At 58.8% G+C, this 16776-nt stretch overlaps 2 protein-coding genes and 1 long non-coding RNA gene across 11 annotated transcripts; 1 reads left to right on the top strand and 2 right to left on the bottom strand.

The window, feature by feature from the left end:
• Positions 1 to 451: 451 nt before the first annotated feature.
• On the top strand, positions 452 to 10195 carry TRIM46 (tripartite motif containing 46). Of its 5 annotated transcripts, none has more exons than XM_070607326.1 (10): positions 452 to 1262; positions 2027 to 2288; positions 2523 to 2866; positions 3503 to 3646; positions 3757 to 3852; positions 4547 to 4800; positions 5069 to 5190; positions 6211 to 6513; positions 7373 to 7670; positions 9023 to 10195. In XM_070607326.1, exons 1-10 carry the CDS (start codon positions 1020 to 1022, stop codon positions 9414 to 9416), a joined length of 2460 nt encoding a protein of 819 aa, XP_070463427.1. In that variant the 5' UTR covers positions 452 to 1019; the 3' UTR covers positions 9417 to 10195. The 5 variants fall into 5 exon arrangements, with proteins under 5 accessions (XP_070463427.1, XP_070463428.1, XP_070463425.1 ...); XM_070607324.1 differs by having other exon boundaries at positions 502 to 675; XM_070607325.1 differs by lacking the exon at positions 452 to 1262 and adding an exon at positions 1354 to 1550.
• On the bottom strand, positions 4281 to 11090 carry LOC103552849 (uncharacterized). Its single transcript, XR_011536592.1, has 3 exons — positions 10895 to 11090; positions 5075 to 5183; positions 4281 to 4508 (listed from the first exon to the last, which is right to left on the bottom strand). It is a non-coding gene; the product is annotated as an uncharacterized lncRNA (long non-coding RNA).
• A 24-nt stretch (positions 11091 to 11114) lies between these two features.
• Positions 11115 to 16260, bottom strand: MUC1 (mucin 1, cell surface associated). 5 transcript variants are annotated; one of them, XM_070607322.1, is made up of 9 exons: positions 15846 to 16158; positions 14346 to 15117; positions 14133 to 14177; positions 13396 to 13963; positions 13248 to 13303; positions 12971 to 13104; positions 12701 to 12822; positions 12468 to 12617; positions 11115 to 11497 (listed from the first exon to the last, which is right to left on the bottom strand). In XM_070607322.1, exons 1-9 carry the CDS (start codon positions 16045 to 16047, stop codon positions 11429 to 11431), a joined length of 2118 nt encoding a protein of 705 aa, XP_070463423.1. In that variant the 5' UTR covers positions 16048 to 16158; the 3' UTR covers positions 11115 to 11428. The 5 variants fall into 5 exon arrangements, with proteins under 5 accessions (XP_070463423.1, XP_070463422.1, XP_070463421.1 ...); XM_070607321.1 differs by lacking the exon at positions 14133 to 14177 and having other exon boundaries at positions 13396 to 14071; positions 14217 to 15117; positions 15612 to 16260; XM_070607320.1 differs by having other exon boundaries at positions 14133 to 15117.
• Positions 16261 to 16776: the final 516 nt, after the last annotated feature.

The raw sequence follows: 16776 nt of genomic DNA, 5'->3' as shown, positions 1-16776 counted from the left end.
GCCCTCTTCCGGCAGGGAGGAAATATTGTGTCTAAAACCATCCTTGGCCACCGCCCTGGTCCCCCACCCTTCCCCGCATCCCAAGCATCTGCTGCCTCTCGATGAAAGCTGCACTTAACTCTTCAAGTCACTGGGACCATGGCCCATAGCCTCTAGCCCACCACTGTCTTCTTTGCCATTTATGTCATCTCTAATGCCTGTTCCTCAGTCCTCCCTCTCCCATGATCATTGCCTCGACATCTCCCCGAGACTCTTGGCCAAACGAAAATTTAGTCCTCGCATCCTGGAGCCTATCTTTCTCTGAAACTATCTTCCCGCTTTATATTAGTAAAATTAGGGGCCAATGAAGAATGTGAACATAAGAAGTGGCTCTCCCCTCAAATACCATTCCATGTTACCCAACCCCCAGACTGCCTTCTGAGAACCACGTGGGGAGAACTATTTCCCACCTCCCACCCCGACCGGCGCTGTTCGAGGCTGGTCCCTGGAGCATGCGCAGTGACATCTCACCCCCACCCCTCCCCACACCCCCATCGGGCTCCTGCATTAAGCCCCGGGTTCGCAGCCGCAGCCGAGATCAGGCACCCGGGGGCGGGCGGGCATGGTAGGGCCATGGCTGAGGGTGAGGATATGCAGACCTTCACTTCCATCATGGATGCACTGGTCCGCATCAGTGTGAGTTAAGGTGGGGTCGAGGGGAACGGGAGCGGGAGTATAGGGGTCCGGGCAGGCCCAGACCTTGAACAGGTGGGGATCTGGCAAGATGCTGGGATGTAGACAGGGGGCTAGTGATAGCAGAAAGGACTGGGAGGGTCGGGATGCAGGTATGAGAGGGTAATCCCTGAGGCAGCCCGGAGGTGAGTGCCGTGAAGGCGTCCATCTGCTGGGGCATGAGGAACAAGGAGCTGCCCGGACGCAGCGGGTGGGCTGGGGCTGCAAGGCAATGGGGCTATGCTATGAGGAGGGGGCGTGTGTGAGCTTGGAAAATTTCCAAGAAAACCGAGGACAGGTGGGAGGCGATGAAGGAGTCGCCCCAGGGTGCAGTTCCCAATTTGGACCCCTCCGTGAGACCCCACCCCACCGCACCCCCACTCAGGGCTGCCTCCGAGCCTGTGGTTGTCATGGAAACCCGTGCCCGGCTCTCCCAGGGGCGGTGCCAACCCTGCTCCCCCCCACCACTTCCTTCCCCCTCCCTCCCTGTCCCTCCCTCCTTTGTGTCAGCTGCGCCCCTGACCGGGATGGCTGCGAAGAGAGGGACCAAGGTGAGGTGTGGGGGTGGGGCATAGCCTGAGGACCCCCGCCACCAAAAAAGGGAGGGGTACTTCCGGTGGGGAGGGGGAGAGTAGGCGGGGCGCTTGTTTCTCCCTTGATGGGGGAGGGGGTTGCGGCTAGCCAGGTTTCACCAGGGAAGGGAGCCGGATTGCCGGCTGGTAGGGGGCAAGGGGAATGGGCTAGTATCGGACGACAGGAGGAGATGGATGGAGAAGTGAAGATGGGGGATGGAGGCTGGGGCGGCCGCAGGCCAGAGCCGCGGCAGGAGGACGGATGGGGTGAGCAGGAGGATGGAGAGCGAGCGGCGCCTGGCTATAGGGAGGAGTCACGCGGAGGGGGGCTGCAGAGGAGGACGTGGGGGTCCGCACCGAGCTGCAGAATGGGCGGTGTCCATGAGAGAAGTGCCAGGGGCAGGCTGCCCGGAGATTGGGGGATGGGGGCAATGGCCAGGTGAGAAGGACTGCAGGCCCTGCTGGGGCAGTGGGGGTGAAAGGGGTGGGGCTTGAGGCTGGGGGAGGCACAGCTCCAACCACCCCTCCTCCATAGACCTTTAGTTCTGCAGAAGGGAAACAGGCAAGAGACAGAGAGCTGAGAAGGTCTGTGAAACAGGCTGAGGCTGGTGTTGGGGAAAAGCCATAGATAGCTTGTCTTTCCCCATTCTGAGACCCCTTGGGTCTCTTAAGGGCAACTGAGGGGCCTGTTGAGATGTGCCCAGGTGTCCAAGCTCTGACCCAACCTCCTGATCCCTCCACAGACGAGCATGAAGAACATGGAGAAGGAACTGCTGTGCCCAGTGTGTCAAGAGATGTACAAGCAGCCACTAGTGCTGCCCTGTACCCACAACGTGTGCCAGGCCTGTGCCCGGGAGGTGCTGGGCCAGCAGGGCTACGTAGGCCATGGTGGGGACCCCAGCTCCGAGCCCACCTCTCCTGCCTCCACCCCTTCCACCCGAAGTCCTCGCCTCTCCCGAAGAACCCTCCCCAAGCCAGATCGTTTGGACCGGCTGCTTAAGTCAGGTGGGACTGGGCCCTGTGGGGTGGGGGTGAGGAGGCTGGGATGTCCATTAGGAAGATGGAAGAGGTCCATCACTGGTCAGGGGCATCTGTCTTTCAGGGGCTGGAGATACTGCTCATCCAGGCTCTAGTGAGAGAAGAGCTCTGGCACAATAAAAATTAATTTTTAATTGAACCGATTTCCCCCACCCCAGACAGCTCTAATTTTCAGCTCTCTACCTCCTGGCCCATCCACAGGCTTTGGGACATACCCCGGGCGGAAGCGAGGTGCTTTGCACCCCCAGGTAATCATGTTCCCGTGCCCAGCCTGCCAGGGCGATGTGGAGCTTGGGGAGCGGGGCCTGGCAGGGCTGTTCCGGAATCTGACCCTGGAGCGAGTGGTGGAGAGGTACCGCCAGAGTGTGAGTGTGGGTGGTGCCATCCTGTGCCAACTGTGCAAGCCCCCGCCACTAGAAGCCACCAAGGGCTGCACCGAGTGCCGGGCCACCTTCTGCAATGAGTGCTTCAAGCTTTTCCACCCCTGGGGCACCCAGAAGGCCCAGCATGAGCCCACCCTGCCTACTCTCTCATTCCGCCCCAAGGTGAGCCAGCCCTTGCAGAACCTGGGAAGGGAGGGGCACAGTAGCGCTGGGTGGGTGGGACTGCCTGGCATTGTGGGCTTCCAAAAGGAGATGGGCAGGGGTGCAGGCACTGGACAAATCTTTGAACACCTTTGAGCCTCCATCTCATCTGTTGAATGAGGATGATAACATCTGCCCTGCAATATCCATACCCGCAGGGTGGTTGAGAGATCACCTGAGATAATGTTTGTGAAAGTTATCTGTATACTAAAAAAGTCTGTATGCATTCATGCATTGAATTGAACAAATATTTATCAAGCACCTATGTGCCTGGTGCTATTTTAGGTGTTGGGGATATGGCAGTAAACAAGGTGGGCAAGGTTAATTATTAGCCACGAGGCTAAGATTAATTATGATCCTTGTTATTGTTGTTACCACACATCTTGAGGTGGATGATGGGAGGAGCAAGGCCTGGAGAGTGCAGGAAAGGCTCTCTTTGATGCCAGTGTGTACCACCAGGTGGCACTGTATGACCAGCTGAACTCCCCTCCTCCCCCATCAAGCCAGGGGAGGGAGAGGACCAAACTGCTCCAGTGGTAGGTCAGCACCTTTACACCCAGCATTGGCTGACTATGTCATTGCTCCTTCTGTCCCGAGGGCCTGATGTGTCCAGACCACAAGGAAGAGGTGACCCACTACTGTAAGACGTGCCAACGGCTGGTATGCCAACTCTGCCGAGTGCGGCGCACTCACAGCGGGCACAAGATCACACCAGTACTCAGCGCCTACCAGGCCCTCAAGGTGAGAACCCCGCCTCACTCAGCCCCAGTGCTAACCCACACTTGCACCTGCTCTTGACTGCTGGCTTCTGCCGAGCCAGGCGTGATGCTCACCTCTTTCTTCCCCCTCAGGACAAGCTGACAAAGAGCCTGACATACATCCTGGGAAACCAGGACACAGTACAGACCCAGATCTGTGAGCTGGAGGAGACTGTGAGGCACACCGAGGTGAGGGAGGGCATGGAGGTGGGCCCTGGGCCCTGCCTGGGAGTGAAAGCAGGAAGAGGGTGTGGATGGGCATGGCCCAGTCACCTGGTTGCAAGCTCAGGAAGCCCGTGTGGGGCCCATGGATATGTTGAGGTTCTGGTTAAACCAGGTTGGCAGGAACATCAGTGCCCCAGGCCAGGCTGTACCTGGGGCTGCAGTGGAGACACCGTGGCTATGCCCAGGACAGGAAGAGCTTGAAAAGCCCCAGGGACATAGCTTAGATGCTCTCAGGCTCAGCTGCCTGCTGAGGATGGCACACATTCCTGGAGCTAGGGTGAGGTGGTGGCTCTGACACCTTCTGCCAGATTGCTTGAATCAGCTGACTTGGGGGTGGGCAATAAGGATGGCATCAACGCTGGTGGACATTAGTGCAATCCAAGTGGACATTATTGCAGTCATGGCCTCTTTTATTTGGGGGAGTCCTTAAGGGGTCAGGATTGTGGGGTGGGCATCCAGGAAGGTTGGCACAAATGGTCAGGAGTTGAGCCCATCTGGGTGTACAGGTGCTTTTGGAGCCATGAACCTGGCCTTATTGGAACAGGTGGGTAGGATTTCCCCAGATCCTTTGTGATCGTAGCCCATGGTGTGGTGCCCCAGGAGGCTGGCGCAAGTGCTGCCTTCAAAAAGAAGATAGTAAGTGTTGTTCTCTGGGCAGGTGAGTGGTCAGCAGGCCAAGGAGGAGGTGTCCCAGCTGGTACGGGGGCTGGGGGCTGTGCTGGAGGAGAAGCGGGCATCACTGCTTCAGGCCATTGAGGAATGCCAGCAGGAGCGGCTGGCCCGTCTCAGCGCCCAGATCCAGGAGCACCGGAGCCTGCTAGATGGCTCAGGTCTGGTGGGCTACGCCCAGGAGGTTCTTAAGGAAACAGACCAGCCTTGCTTTGTGCAAGCAGCCAAGCAGCTGCACAACAGGTACTCAGGGGCATGGCGTAGGGGCACGGGCTCCTAGGGCCAGGGGTATCATGGGTTTAGCCAAGGTCCAAGACAATGTCTAGAGTACTGCCTGATGGAGAGCTGGCCCTGAGGATTTTCACTAGGCCAAAGTCATACCCCGCTTTCCTAAAGGATAAGGAAGAGACCCAAAGCAGATGCCAAGCCTCTAGGGGCAGGCAAGGCAGAATCAAGGGGAAAGGTGGCTGCCCAGATGGCAGAGCCTGACCCTTGGCTGCCCACATCCCAGGATTACCCGAGCTACGGAGGCCCTCCAGATGTTCCGACCAGCTGCTAGCTCTTCCTTCCGCCATTGCCAGCTGGACGTGGGGCGTGAGATGAAGCTGCTGACAGAGCTTAACTTCCTGCGAGGTAAGGAGATGGCCAGGCCCCATGCCCAATTAGAGCTTTCCTCCCTTCTTCCTCAGCAGCGGGCCCGGGGGGCAGTGCCCACCGGGGACCTCCCTGGCCTCCTGCCCAGCCTGGCCAGCCACCCCTCCCACCTAGCCCACCCGGCCACACCGTCCCATCGCGCTCAGCGCTGCTTCTCCCTCTCTTTGTTTGTAGGCCGTGGCCACCGCGGACTCTGCTCCGGAGCACCCCAGGCAAGTCAGCGGCCCTGCCCCGGGGGACCTGCCCCCCGCCGGGCCCCCTGCCCCAACCCTCCCTGCCGCTCCCACGCAGCTCAGCCACCCACTCATTGCCTCCTTCTCTGTCCTGCCCTGTCCAGACGCTCGGTCCTCCCCCGACCAGTGCCCTCCGTCTCTCTTCTACCTTCCTTAGATGCTTGCCTAATCCTTGCCCCTTTGACCTTTTGTCCCTGTGACCCTTGCCCTCTGGACTTCCTTTTCTTCCCCTTGCCTTTCGACCCCTGCTCTCAAGCTTTTGCTTGCCCTCTTTTGTCCCTCATTTTCTGTCTTACTGACTCTCATACCTATCTCCCTCCCGCTCTGTCCCCTCCTTCCTGTTCAGTGCCCTCTTGCCTGGGTTCCAGTGGCCTTTGCCTGCCTTTCCCTGGGGCTCCTCTTTATCCATAGAATAAAAAGGGTCAGAGAAAGAAGGGTCCCCGTCCTGTCTGATACCCTCGTTTGACAGAGGAGGAAACTGAGGTCCAGAAGGGGAAAGTGACTGACCCAAGGCCAGCGTGAGAGAGTGGCAGACCGGGACTAGCACGCAGGCCTCCTGCCTCCCGCCCAGTGCGCTCCTGCCTCTCTCCTTCTCCCCTGGGCTCTGCCCTGTCTGTCCCTGCCCAGCGCCCAGATAGGTCTTTTTCCCACTTCCCTCTCACCCACACTCACCCCCCCGGCTCCCGCTGCTTTCCCTTCTCCTGCCTGCCCTCCATGCCAGGCCAGCGGCCAGGCCCTGACTGATCCCCACTGTCTCTTCCAACAGTGCCCGAGGCTCCTGTCATTGATACCCAGCGCACCTTTGCCTACGACCAGATCTTCCTGTGCTGGCGGCTGCCCCCACACTCACCACCTGCCTGGCACTACACCATTGAGTTCCGGCGCACGGATGTGCCTGCCCAGCCGGGCCCCACCCGCTGGCAGCGGCGGGAGGAGGTGAGGGGCACCAGTGCCCTGCTCGAGAACCCTGACACTGGCTCTGTGTACGTGCTGCGTGTCCGTGGCTGCAACAAGGCCGGCTACGGCGAGTACAGTGAAGATGTGCACCTGCACACGCCCCCAGCACCTGGTGAGTGGGCAGGTGGGTGGGCACAGTGTGGCATGCCAAGCGCACAGCGTATGCTGGGAGCCAGGCACTAACAGCTGGTGCTGGGTGGACTGGAGAGACAGTATAACACAATGGGTTATGCTCACTAGCTCTGGGGCTAGACTGCCCGGGTTCAATCCCAGCTCTGCCTCTTGCCAACTGGGTGGCTTTGGGCAAGTTATTCACCCTCTCGGATCTTCAAGTTCCCCTTCTTTAGGGATAATAACAACACTTACCTCATAGGGTTGCTGTGAGAGTTGACACAGCAGCACTTGATAAGTGAGATGATACATGTAATGTCTTAACAGAGTTTCTGGCTCCTAGTAAGGGCTCAATAAATGTTACTAAAGTGACTCTCCAGAAAATAGTGTGGGGCATAACAGAGGAGGATGACCACCCCAGTAGGGGGCAGAAGAGTTAGGGGTTGGGTGTAAGTACCAGGTGTGAGCACCAGAGTGTGGGCTGGAAGGTGTAGGTAGATGGTGGTGGGAATGTCACCAGGTGGAACAGAATAGTGAGGACTGTCCACGGGGCCAGCATGGGAAAGGGGTTGGAGGAAGCACTATGAGTCAAGTGGGTCTGGGAGACCAGTTTCTGTGCCCACCAGTCATCACTGCAGTTCTTCCTGGGGTCGTCTGCCCATCTGGGATGCCCCTTCTGTTTTCCCTATGCCCCCATTCCAGTTCTCCAGGCCCTGTTCCCCAGAGCCCCCTGCCCAGCCCTTGGCAACGTGTTCCATGTTCTGAAATCTCCTAGTGTCTTGTGCTAACACCTCACAGTCGCCAGTGCCAGTGTTTGCCCCTGAAGTCCTTCCTTCTGTCTCAACCCTCCCCAACTCCAGTGCTGCACTTCTTCCTCGATGGCCGCTGGGGTACAAGCCGAGAGCGGCTGGCCATCAGCAAGGACCAGCGAGCAGTGCGGAGTGTTCCAGGGCTGCCCCTGCTGCTGGCTGCTGAGCGGCTGCTGACTGGCTGCCACCTGAGCGTGGATGTGGTCCTGGGCGATGTGGCTGTGACCCAGGGCCGCAGCTACTGGGCCTGCGCCGTGGACCCAGCCTCCTACTTGGTCAAGGTGGGCGTTGGGCTGGAGAGCAAGCTTCAGGAAAGCTTCCAGGGCGCCCCTGATGTGATCAGCCCCAGGTCAGGCCTCTCTGGAAGGGAAGGGGTGTGGGGACCCTGGGTGGGGGAGCTGGGAACAGGGTGGAGGTAGCAAAGAGAGCACAGACTTGCTGGGGGGGAGCTTGGGAGGAGATTGGGAGGAAGCAGTAGGAGCATGGGGGCCGGCTGGAGGGGCTTGGGGCCAGGGGAAATGTGGGCTCAGCGAACGGGCTTTGAGGATTGATTTTCAGAGTGAGTGGCTGGGGAAAGGGATAATAGAAGAGGGAGCCATCTCCACTTCCTTCCATCTGTCACTCAATACACCATCTCTCCAAGCCTCTGTGTCCTTTCTCCCTAATATCCCATTTCCAACATCCTTCCTCCACAAAACCTTTTCTCTCCAAACCTCCTTCACCCACATCTTTTCTGAACATCCTAATATTCTTCCCTTAAACTTTCCATCTCCATACCTTTTTATCCCCAGCATCCTATTTAACACCCTCCCACATATGCTTTTCTCCCTGAACCCCTTCTCCCCAGCACTCTACCCCCCAACACCTCATTTCTTCAAAATGCTTTCTCTCCAACACCAATTCTTCCTAAACCCTATCTTCCCCAAGCCTGCATCCCTCTAACATCCTTCATCAATGACACCCATCCCCCTCATCTCTCTCCCAACATTCACCTTCCCAACATCCTTTCTCTGCTCTTCCCCTCTCCCCAGCCCCTCAGTCACCAACCCCTCTTTCTTCCAGCATTCCCTAACCCTCAAAACCCTCTCCTGGCGTGATATCTCCAATACCACTTTTCTTACCACCTTCCCATCTCGCTAAGAGCTGCGTTTTTCCCTTTTTTTTTTTTTTTGGAGGAAGATTAGCCCTGAGCTAACTACTGCCAATCTTCCTCTTTTTGCTGAGGAAGAATGGCCCTGAGCTAACATCCATGTCCATCTTCCTCTATTTTATACGTGGGACACCTACCACAGCATGGCTTTTTGCCAAGTGGTGCCATGTCCGCACTGGGGATCAGAACCCACAAACCCTGGGCCACCAAGAAGCGGAACATGCAAACTTAACTGCTGCACCACCGGGTCAGCCCCTAAGCGCTGCTTTTCTTGAATCTGCTTTATCAATACCTTGTCTTTCTTCCCCTCCCCACACCTCTCTTGCCAATATGCTTTCCTCTCAATTCCCCTTTCCCACAAAACCAAACCCCCAACCCTATATTCTAACCTTTGTCTCTTCAACGTGTTTTCTCCTTAATACCCACATCAATCCTTTCAACCACTTGCTCCCCAATACTCCATCCTTCCAACATCTCAGCCCTCTGGTACCCCACCCCCCACTCCCTTACTCACCCGTCAACTTCCTTCTACCCAATGCCCGCTCCTGCAGGTATGACCCGGACAGCGGACATGATAGCGGTGCTGAGGATGCCACAGTGGAGGCGTTGCCACCCTTCGCTTTCCTAACCATTGGCATGGGCAAGATCCTGCTGGGGTCCGGGGCCAACTCAAATGCAGGGCTGACAGGGAGGGATGGCCCTTCAGCGAGCTGCACAGTGCCCTTGCCGCCCCGCCTGGGCATCTGCCTGGACTACGAGCGGGGCCGGGTTTCCTTCCTAGACGCCGTGTCCTTCCGCGGGCTCCTGGAGTGCCCCCTGGACTGCTCCGGGCCTGTGTGCCCTGCCTTTTGCTTCATTGGGGGTGGGGCAGTACAGCTACAAGAGCCTGTGGGCACTAAGCCTGAGAGGAAGGTCACCATTGGGGGCTTTGCCAAGCTGGACTGACCCTTTCAGGCCTCTCCTGGACCCTGGGTTCCCAAGCCTCCTAGAGCCGGGTTATTCCTCCGGCAGCTTCTCCCCCAAACTCTTCCTACCATGTGGTCCTGTCCCTTACCCTATGTCTGTGTCTTCCCAGGGCCTTCTCTTGACCAAGGGACTCTCCTCTGCTCACCTCTCTGGATGTCCCCCATTCTCTCCATTGCCTGTTAATCCAGGCTCCCACCCTCACCAGGTCTCTGCCCCATGCCCTGCCCTTGGCATCTTACCCAGGTCATGGAGAGAGCCCCTTCCCCATCACTGTCCTGTGCTCCTCCCCAGGCTGTTTGGGAGGGAAGGCACCTGGAACACTGGGCATGATCCCCAGCTCTACCCTCTGCCCTGCCAAGCTCCCTGCCCCAATGATGCTGAACTACAGCCTTGGGGCGGGCAGCCTCTTTGGCCAGACACTGCCCAGGCACTTCCTGGTGAGGGGAAGGGGACCCTATCATCCTGCTTTATTTATTTGGGTCCCCATACCCCTCAGCCGCATGCCTCTTATGTCCCCCTTCTCTCTTTTGCATGCTTTACCTGCCCCACACCCATGCACCCATGCCAACGTGCCAAGTCTCCCTTGGGACCCCAGCTGAGGTTGCGTGTCCCCGGTGGGTTGGGCCAGGCAAGGCCTCTGGTGCCAGCAGCTGCCCCCCTGTGGTGGGCACTGCTAGGCCTGTGCCAAGCAACAGCTATTACTTTCATGGTTTATAAACAATAAACTGTGATGGCAGGCACATCTCTGCCTTCCCTGAGCCTGACCATTCCTCTCAGTTTCTGTGATGGACGTGGCAGGTGGGAGGGATTCAGGGTCCTCTGCTATTGCTCAGAACAGGAGTGCCCGATGCATCTGCTGCCACAAGGAAGTCAGTCGCCAAGCCAGACGTTCCGGAGTCTCCTGCCACATCTGTAACCGGCCTAGACCCGACCATGGCCGCCAGGGGGCGCATCCCTCTGGTGGTTACTGGCGCCAGCCCCTAGACGGGGCAACCTGCCGGCGACGCCCAGGTCCCAGGGGAATGTGGTTGAGGGAGCGGGCACCGTGCCTGGACCCAAAGGGGTCAGGGAACCAGAACCACTTCCCCATTCCAGGGTGCGGGGAAGCAGACCCCAGAGCCAACGGACGGGGGGCAGCCGGCGGCCAGGGAGGGGGCCGGGCCTGGCGCCAGTTCCCGGATCTGACACGGCACTTATCCCTGCCGTGTTGACTCTACGGCTGTTATCGCTGCTTGAGGACTTGCCTCACACCCGGAAAGCTAAGAATAGAGCTGCCTGGGGCACCATGCCAAGGGGAGAGGAGGGGCGGGCCGCCACCAGCCCCCAGCCAGAGTGAAACCCAGGCCCCCAGGCCCAAGGAGAGGGGAGAGCTGCAAGAGCCGGGCAGGTGCGCAGGTGGAGTCGAGTCACGGTGGCCTGTGACCTGCAGAGCCGGCCTAGGTTTGGTTTCCTCCTACCTCCTGTGCAGCCATCGACGGGAGAGAGGTGACTCAAGTTCTTCCGCCAGCCACTCCTGCGCCCCAAGTCATCTCTCCACGCCTCCTGCTTCTCAAATGAACTCTGCTCCTCCTCGCTTTCTTTCCTCCCTGTCTCACCCCCAAAGGCCCCTTCCAGACTCCCTCACACACACATGCTGACTGCTCCTCTGTCTCTGAGTCACAGATGAAGGATCAGAAGTTGGTGGTCAGGGCAGAGGAGGCCCACGTTTTATTTAGCCACGTTCAAGCTCCCACTCCCATCTCGGGGCTTTCTGAAACAGTCCTCCTGGGAGCCACTGCTCCAGGCATGTCTCCAGGGGCTCAGATGGGCTCCACCAGGGCTAAGATGAGTCGGGATTTGGTGGGGCCTGGGAGCTGTGCCAGCCCACCTGAATTTCCAGTTCACCAGCCCAGAAGGGGGTGGAGGGGGTTGCGGGGGGGGGTTCTGGCAGTGAAGAACCTGAGCGAGGCAACTGGCACTGGCTGGACAGACGCTCAGCAGGCAATGTGCTCCTACAAGTTAGCAGAAGTGGCTGCTGGGTTCGTGTAAGAGAGGCTGCTGCCACCGTTGCCTGAAGAAACCTAGGTGGGAAGTAAAGGGATCCAGGGTGAGGGCAGAAGCTTTCCTGGGAGGAGCTCCCTCCCCAGGGCCCCTGGAAGGTCCAAGAGCCTGGCGAGCTCTCAATGGGTTAATTCGGAGAGAGCACCTGCTGGGCACCAACAGCAGCCAGGTGACTGTAAACAGGGCCCAGGGCCGCTCCTCCTCCCTCAGCTCCCCTTCACCCCTCCTCTTGGCTCTAATCAGCCCCCTTGCCCTCTCCTCCTGCCCTTTCCCTCCTCCATTATCTGCTCCCCTAGCCCAAGGAGGTGTATGTATATCTGTGTAAAACTGGGAGAAGGAAGTCCCCAGGCGAAGGAAAAACAGGGTCAGTTAAAGGAAACTCCTCCCTCCCCCACCTGGAGTGGCGTTCCAGCCCTGGGTGGCCCAAGTAATTATTTACTAGGTCCTGGAGAGAAAGGCCAGGAGAGGAAAGAGGGAGGAGGGGTCCTTGCTTCCTCCAGACTCCCAAGAACTTCACGGGCACCCAGACTCACCTGGCTTGGTGAGACTTCTTCCTCCACCTCAGAGACCTCCCTCCTGCCAGCCTTTCACAATCTACCCTCCATTCTTAGAACTCCAGTGGGAGCACAGGTGCTCATTCCCTGTGAGTCCTGCGTGAGGGCTCCCCTGGGCACAGTGCCCCACCCATTTTGCCTCTGGGCATCCCAGTGAGCGGCTGTGGCACCAGTTCAGCTGAGCAGGGACTGCTGTTTTCGAAATGCTAGGAGTCTGGACACTCCCTCTTGAGGTCCTCTTTCTTCCGTGGTCTCCTCCCCAGCTCTTTCCCCGAGAACTCCTCTGACCTCCACCCCCATCCTTGCCAGGCCCTCCACCGCTTACTTCATGCTGCCTCTCACCTCTTCTAAGTTCTCCGGGCTTTCCAAGCACCCTTTCGGAACCCCTGCCCAGTCAAAGCTTCTGCCTCCCTCAGCCCATGGGGGCCATCCTCACCTCCTCATAGGGGCTACGTCTGGTACTGCCAGGGGGCACATAGCGCCCATGGGTGTGGTAGGTGGGGTACTCGCTCATAGGATGGTAGGCATCACGGGTTGGAAAGATGTCCAGCTGCCCATAGTTCTTTCGGCGGCACTGACACACAGCCTGGGGAGAGAGGAGGTTATGCGGGGCCATGGAGTTCCTTCTAGCAGGGGAACTCTGGGCAAGGCTAGAGACTGAGCACTTACCAGGGCAACGAGATAGATGATGGCCAACGCGACCAGAACACAGACCAGCACCAGCAGGGCGATGCCCCAGCCAGGTACCCCAGACCCAGACTGGGTAGAGGAAGGAAATGGCACATGATTCACTAAAAGGAAAAGCAGTGGTCAGGGCAGTCTCCCAAAGGAGGGACCCTCCTCCTACTAGCATCAAAGGGAAGTGCAGGAATCCAGATGCTGGAGACAGAGGGGCCCTGGCAGCATGGTGCTGGCCCACAGCTGGGGAAGTGGGCTCACCACTAACTCTTGAGATGTCCAGGTTATATCTGGCTGCTTCTGTTGCACCCTTATCAAACAGTGTCTTCACTTCCTGGGCATCAATGGTACCCTCTTGGAAGGCCAAAGTTGATTCTACCACCACGGATCCTGGGCTGGTCACAGGGAAATGGGCAGTTCAGCCACGGGTCCCAGCTTCTGGGTCAGCACTTCCCCCCAACCATGAATGCACCAGTCCCTCCCCACAGTCACGACAACATCCACCCACCCTACACAGAGTCCACACCCAGAACTGTACCTGAACTTCATAGCAGAGAGGCTCAGAAAATCCTCTTGTTTATAAATTTCCGAAAGCTGGGGTGAGAGGGAAAGGCTTGATGCAAGGGGTTCGAGCAGCTCTGAAGGCCGCTTCAGGGTGCTTGGTGGAGGAAAGGGCAGGTACTTACCAATTGAGAAATGTTTCTCTGCAGCTCCTGGTAGTAGTTGGTGCTGGGATCTTCCAGGGAAGAGTTAAACTGGAGGTTCGAAATGTAAAAGGACAGGAAGAAGAAGGAGGCCCTAACAGGAAAAGGATTGGAGGAGGTGGGAGATACTATGCTATGGTTAGTGCTACTGGCAGCAGTCCTGGTACTATGGCTGGCAGAGGTGGTGGGAGTATCAGAGTGGTGGCTGGGAACTGAGGATGGAGTGCCCTTGCTGACTGTAGTTATGGTAGCCTTGGTAGAGGTGCTCTTGTGTGTTGGAGTGGCAGCTGAACTTGAGGCAGGGCTGGTGGCTGGGGCTGAGGTGACATGGTGGACAGGAGTGGTGGCAGAGCCTGGGGCAGGGCTGGTGATCAGGGATGATGTGCCATTGGGGGCCAGGGCTGAGGTGACATTGTGGACTGCAGTGGTGGCAGAGCCTGGGGCAGGGCTGGTGATCAGGGATGATGTGCCATTGGGGGCCAGGGCTGAGGTGACATTGTGGACTGCAGTAGTGGTCGAGCCTGGAGCAGGGCTGGTGATCAGGGATGATGTGCCATTGGGGGCCAGGGCTGAGGTGACATTGTGGACTGCAGTGGTGGTCGAGCCTGGAGCAGGGCTGGTGATCAGGGATGATGTGCCATTGGGGGCCAGGGCTGAGGTGACATTGCGGACTAGCAGTGGTGGTTGAGCCTGGGGCAGGGCTGGTGGTCAGGGATGAGGTGCCATGGTGTGCTGGAGTGGCGGCCAAGCTTGAGGCAGGGCTGTTGGTCAGGGATGAAGTGCCATTCGTGGCTGGGGCCGAGGTGACATGGTGGACTGGAGTGGTGGTCGAGCCTGGAGCAGGGCTGGTGGCCAGGGATGAGGTACCATGGTGTGCTGGAGTGGCGGCTGAGCTTGAGGCAGGGCTGGTGGTCAGGGATGACGTGCCATTTGTGGCTGGGGCTGAGGTGACATGGTAGACTGGAGTGGTGGTCGAGCCTGGAGCAGGGCTGGTGGCCAGGGATGAGGTACCATGGTGTGCTGGAGTGGCGGCTAAGCTTGAGGCAGGGCTGGTGGTCAGGGATGACGTGCCATTTGTGGCTGGGGCTGAGGTGACATGGTGGACTGGAGTGGTGGTCGAGCCTGAAGCAGGGCTGGTGCCCAAGGATGAGGTGCCATGGTGTGCTGGAGTGGCGGCTGAGCTTGAGGCAGGGCTGGTGGTCAGGGATGACGTGCCATTTGTGGCTGGGGCTGAGGTGACATGGTAGACTGGAGTGGTGGTCGAGCCTGGAGCAGGGCTGGTGGCCAGGGATGAGGTACCATGGTGTGCTGGAGTGGCAGCTGAGCTTGAGGCAGGGCTGGTGGTCAGGGATGACGTGCCATTCGTGGCTGGGGCTGAGGTGACATGGTGGACTGGAGTGGTGGTCGAGCCTGAAGCAGGGCTGGTGCCCAAGGATGAGGTGCCATGGTGTGCTGGAGTGGCGGCTGAGCTTGAGCCAGGGCTGGTGATCTGGGCCGAGCTGACATGGCGGACTGGAGTGGTAGTCGAGCCTGGAGCAGGACTGGTGGTCAGGGATGACGTGTCATGGTGTGCTGGAGTGGCACCTGAACTAGAGCCAGGGCTGGTGGTCAGGGATAAAGTGCCATGGTCTGCTGAAGTCATGGTCCAGGTTGAGGCTGAGCCGGTGGCTAGGGTCGGGTTGACCTGGGAGGCTGTATGGGCAGCTGTAAGAAGTTGAGGTTACAAGGTTGGGTGGAGGGACAAATCAGAACAAGGAGAAAATACATCTTCTGACATCTGGAGAAGTAATGCCAGGAGGATTTGTGGAGCGGACCCCTGGGTCAGCCTTCCTCCTCCTTCCCCACTGGCAGCCTCCCTCTCTCTTCCCACACCCCTCTGCTCCTGGCTTGTCTATTTCTCTATTCCTAAAGCTTCACCTCTCCTAACTCCCCTGCCACCGCCACCGCTCCGACTTCTCTTCAGGACATCCACACACACACACACACACAAACACCCCCGGCACCCGCTCTCCTGGGGGTGGGGGGGCATCTCCTCTCAGCCTGTCTTTAGCCTCTCTCCTTTATTCTGGCACAGACTGAGCCATCCCTGTCTGCAACGTCTGCCTCTTGGGGTGCCATCTGCCAGGAAACAAAACCCCCAGAAAGGCTGGGAAGATGACTTGAGAAGGGCAGCCCCCTCCCCACCTTGTGCCCCTCACCTGTAAGCACTAAGAACAGCAGCAGCAGGAGGAAGAAAGGGGCCTGGATGCCCAGTGTCATGGTGGTGGTGAACTGGGTGGGGAGGGGGCAGGACAGACTCAGGCAGGCACTGCGTGTGAGGTGGAGCAGGCACAGGCGCCTGCTGCTTTATACCGGTCCCCCGCCTGCCCGCCCTAGGCTCAGCCAGAGCAGGTGACAGGTGACAAAACCCCACCCCCTCCCCCTTTCCTTACCTTTTCTTACCTCTTCCTCCTCCTCCCCAACCACTCCTGGCCCCTCAGGTAGGGTACATGGGCTCCAATCACTCAACCCCCTGACAACCTGTTTGTTCTCCAGTTGGCCTCCCCCTTTCACCAACCACTTCCTGGCTCCAGAAGGCTGTGTGGGGGAGGGGTGAGGCTGGGGGGGGGGGCAGTCTGGGACCTGGCTCCCCATGACTCTAGTTTTAGCCTCAGGGCAACAGCCAAGGTGAGTAAAGGAACAGAGAAGTGGGCTAGGTTAAGGCCGGGAAGTTCAGCCTCAGGTCCCCCACTCCACCTCCCCATTCTCACTAGGTCCCTTGGAGCCGCACCCTGGGAAGCTGAGAAGAAATGGGAAGGCTTGCGAATGAGTGGTCTAGATGCTAGTTTTGGACCCCCTCCCCCCACCACTTCCCGGAATAGCCCCACCCTTCTAGCCGCTCCCTGTCCCGTTCCACCCGCAGTTCTACCCTGAAACCCACAGTCCCCGCCCCTGCTGGACTCCCTTGGCCTTCTCCCGAGAAGGGGACAAGGGAAGAAATTTCCGCTTAAACAAGGACGAAACCTGGGCTCCGCCCAACCCTAGGGTCTTTCCTCCACCTTGTAGCGGCGGCCAGCCGGCGTAGCTGGCGGGCTGTCCCGCCCTCTAGCGGTCACCCGGAGCCTCACAGGGCCTGCCCGAGCGGCTGAGGGGCTGCCTCGCTTGGGGGAGAGGGGGTTGGGCGGCGCTGCCAACGAGGGAGCAGATCGAGGCTGGGGAGGGCAGGACGCAGGCAAGAAGAGCCAGTGGCTTGGACAGAGAAGGGGAGCAACGCACTGTACCACGGATGGAGAGGCTGGGAGCTTTAAGAGGGGACTCTCAAGCGAGTGGGGTGGTGTCTGGAGGAAATGGCGCTAAGTGGGTGGGGTCCTGAGGTACGTGGAA

Source organism: Equus przewalskii, unplaced genomic scaffold (genome assembly GCF_037783145.1).
Source record: "Equus przewalskii isolate Varuska unplaced genomic scaffold, EquPr2 ChrUn-10, whole genome shotgun sequence".
Lineage (NCBI taxonomy): Eukaryota > Metazoa > Chordata > Mammalia > Perissodactyla > Equidae > Equus > Equus przewalskii.
This window is presented reverse-complemented; position numbering and strand designations above follow the sequence as displayed.

Coding starts and splice junctions, on each gene's coding strand:
- TRIM46 (XM_070607326.1), top strand. CDS start 1,020: ATGAAGGAGTCGCCCCAGGGTGCAGTTCCCAATTTGGACCCCTCCGTG. Junction 2,289..2,522: donor GGACCGGCTGCTTAAGTCAG/GTGGGACTGGGC, acceptor GCCCATCCACAG/GCTTTGGGACATACCCCGGG. Junction 7,671..9,022: donor CCTGATGTGATCAGCCCCAG/GTCAGGCCTCTC, acceptor CCGCTCCTGCAG/GTATGACCCGGACAGCGGAC.
- MUC1 (XM_070607319.1), bottom strand. CDS start 16,047: ATGGGGAGCCAGGTCCCAGACTGCCCCCCCCCCCAGCCTCACCCCTCC. Junction 14,072..14,216: donor ACTCCAGTCCACCATGTCAC/CTCGGCCCCAGC, acceptor CCGCAATGTCAC/CTCAGCCCTGGCCCCCAATG. Junction 13,304..13,395: donor AGAGAAACATTTCTCAATTG/GTAAGTACCTGC, acceptor CTCTCACCCCAG/CTTTCGGAAATTTATAAACA.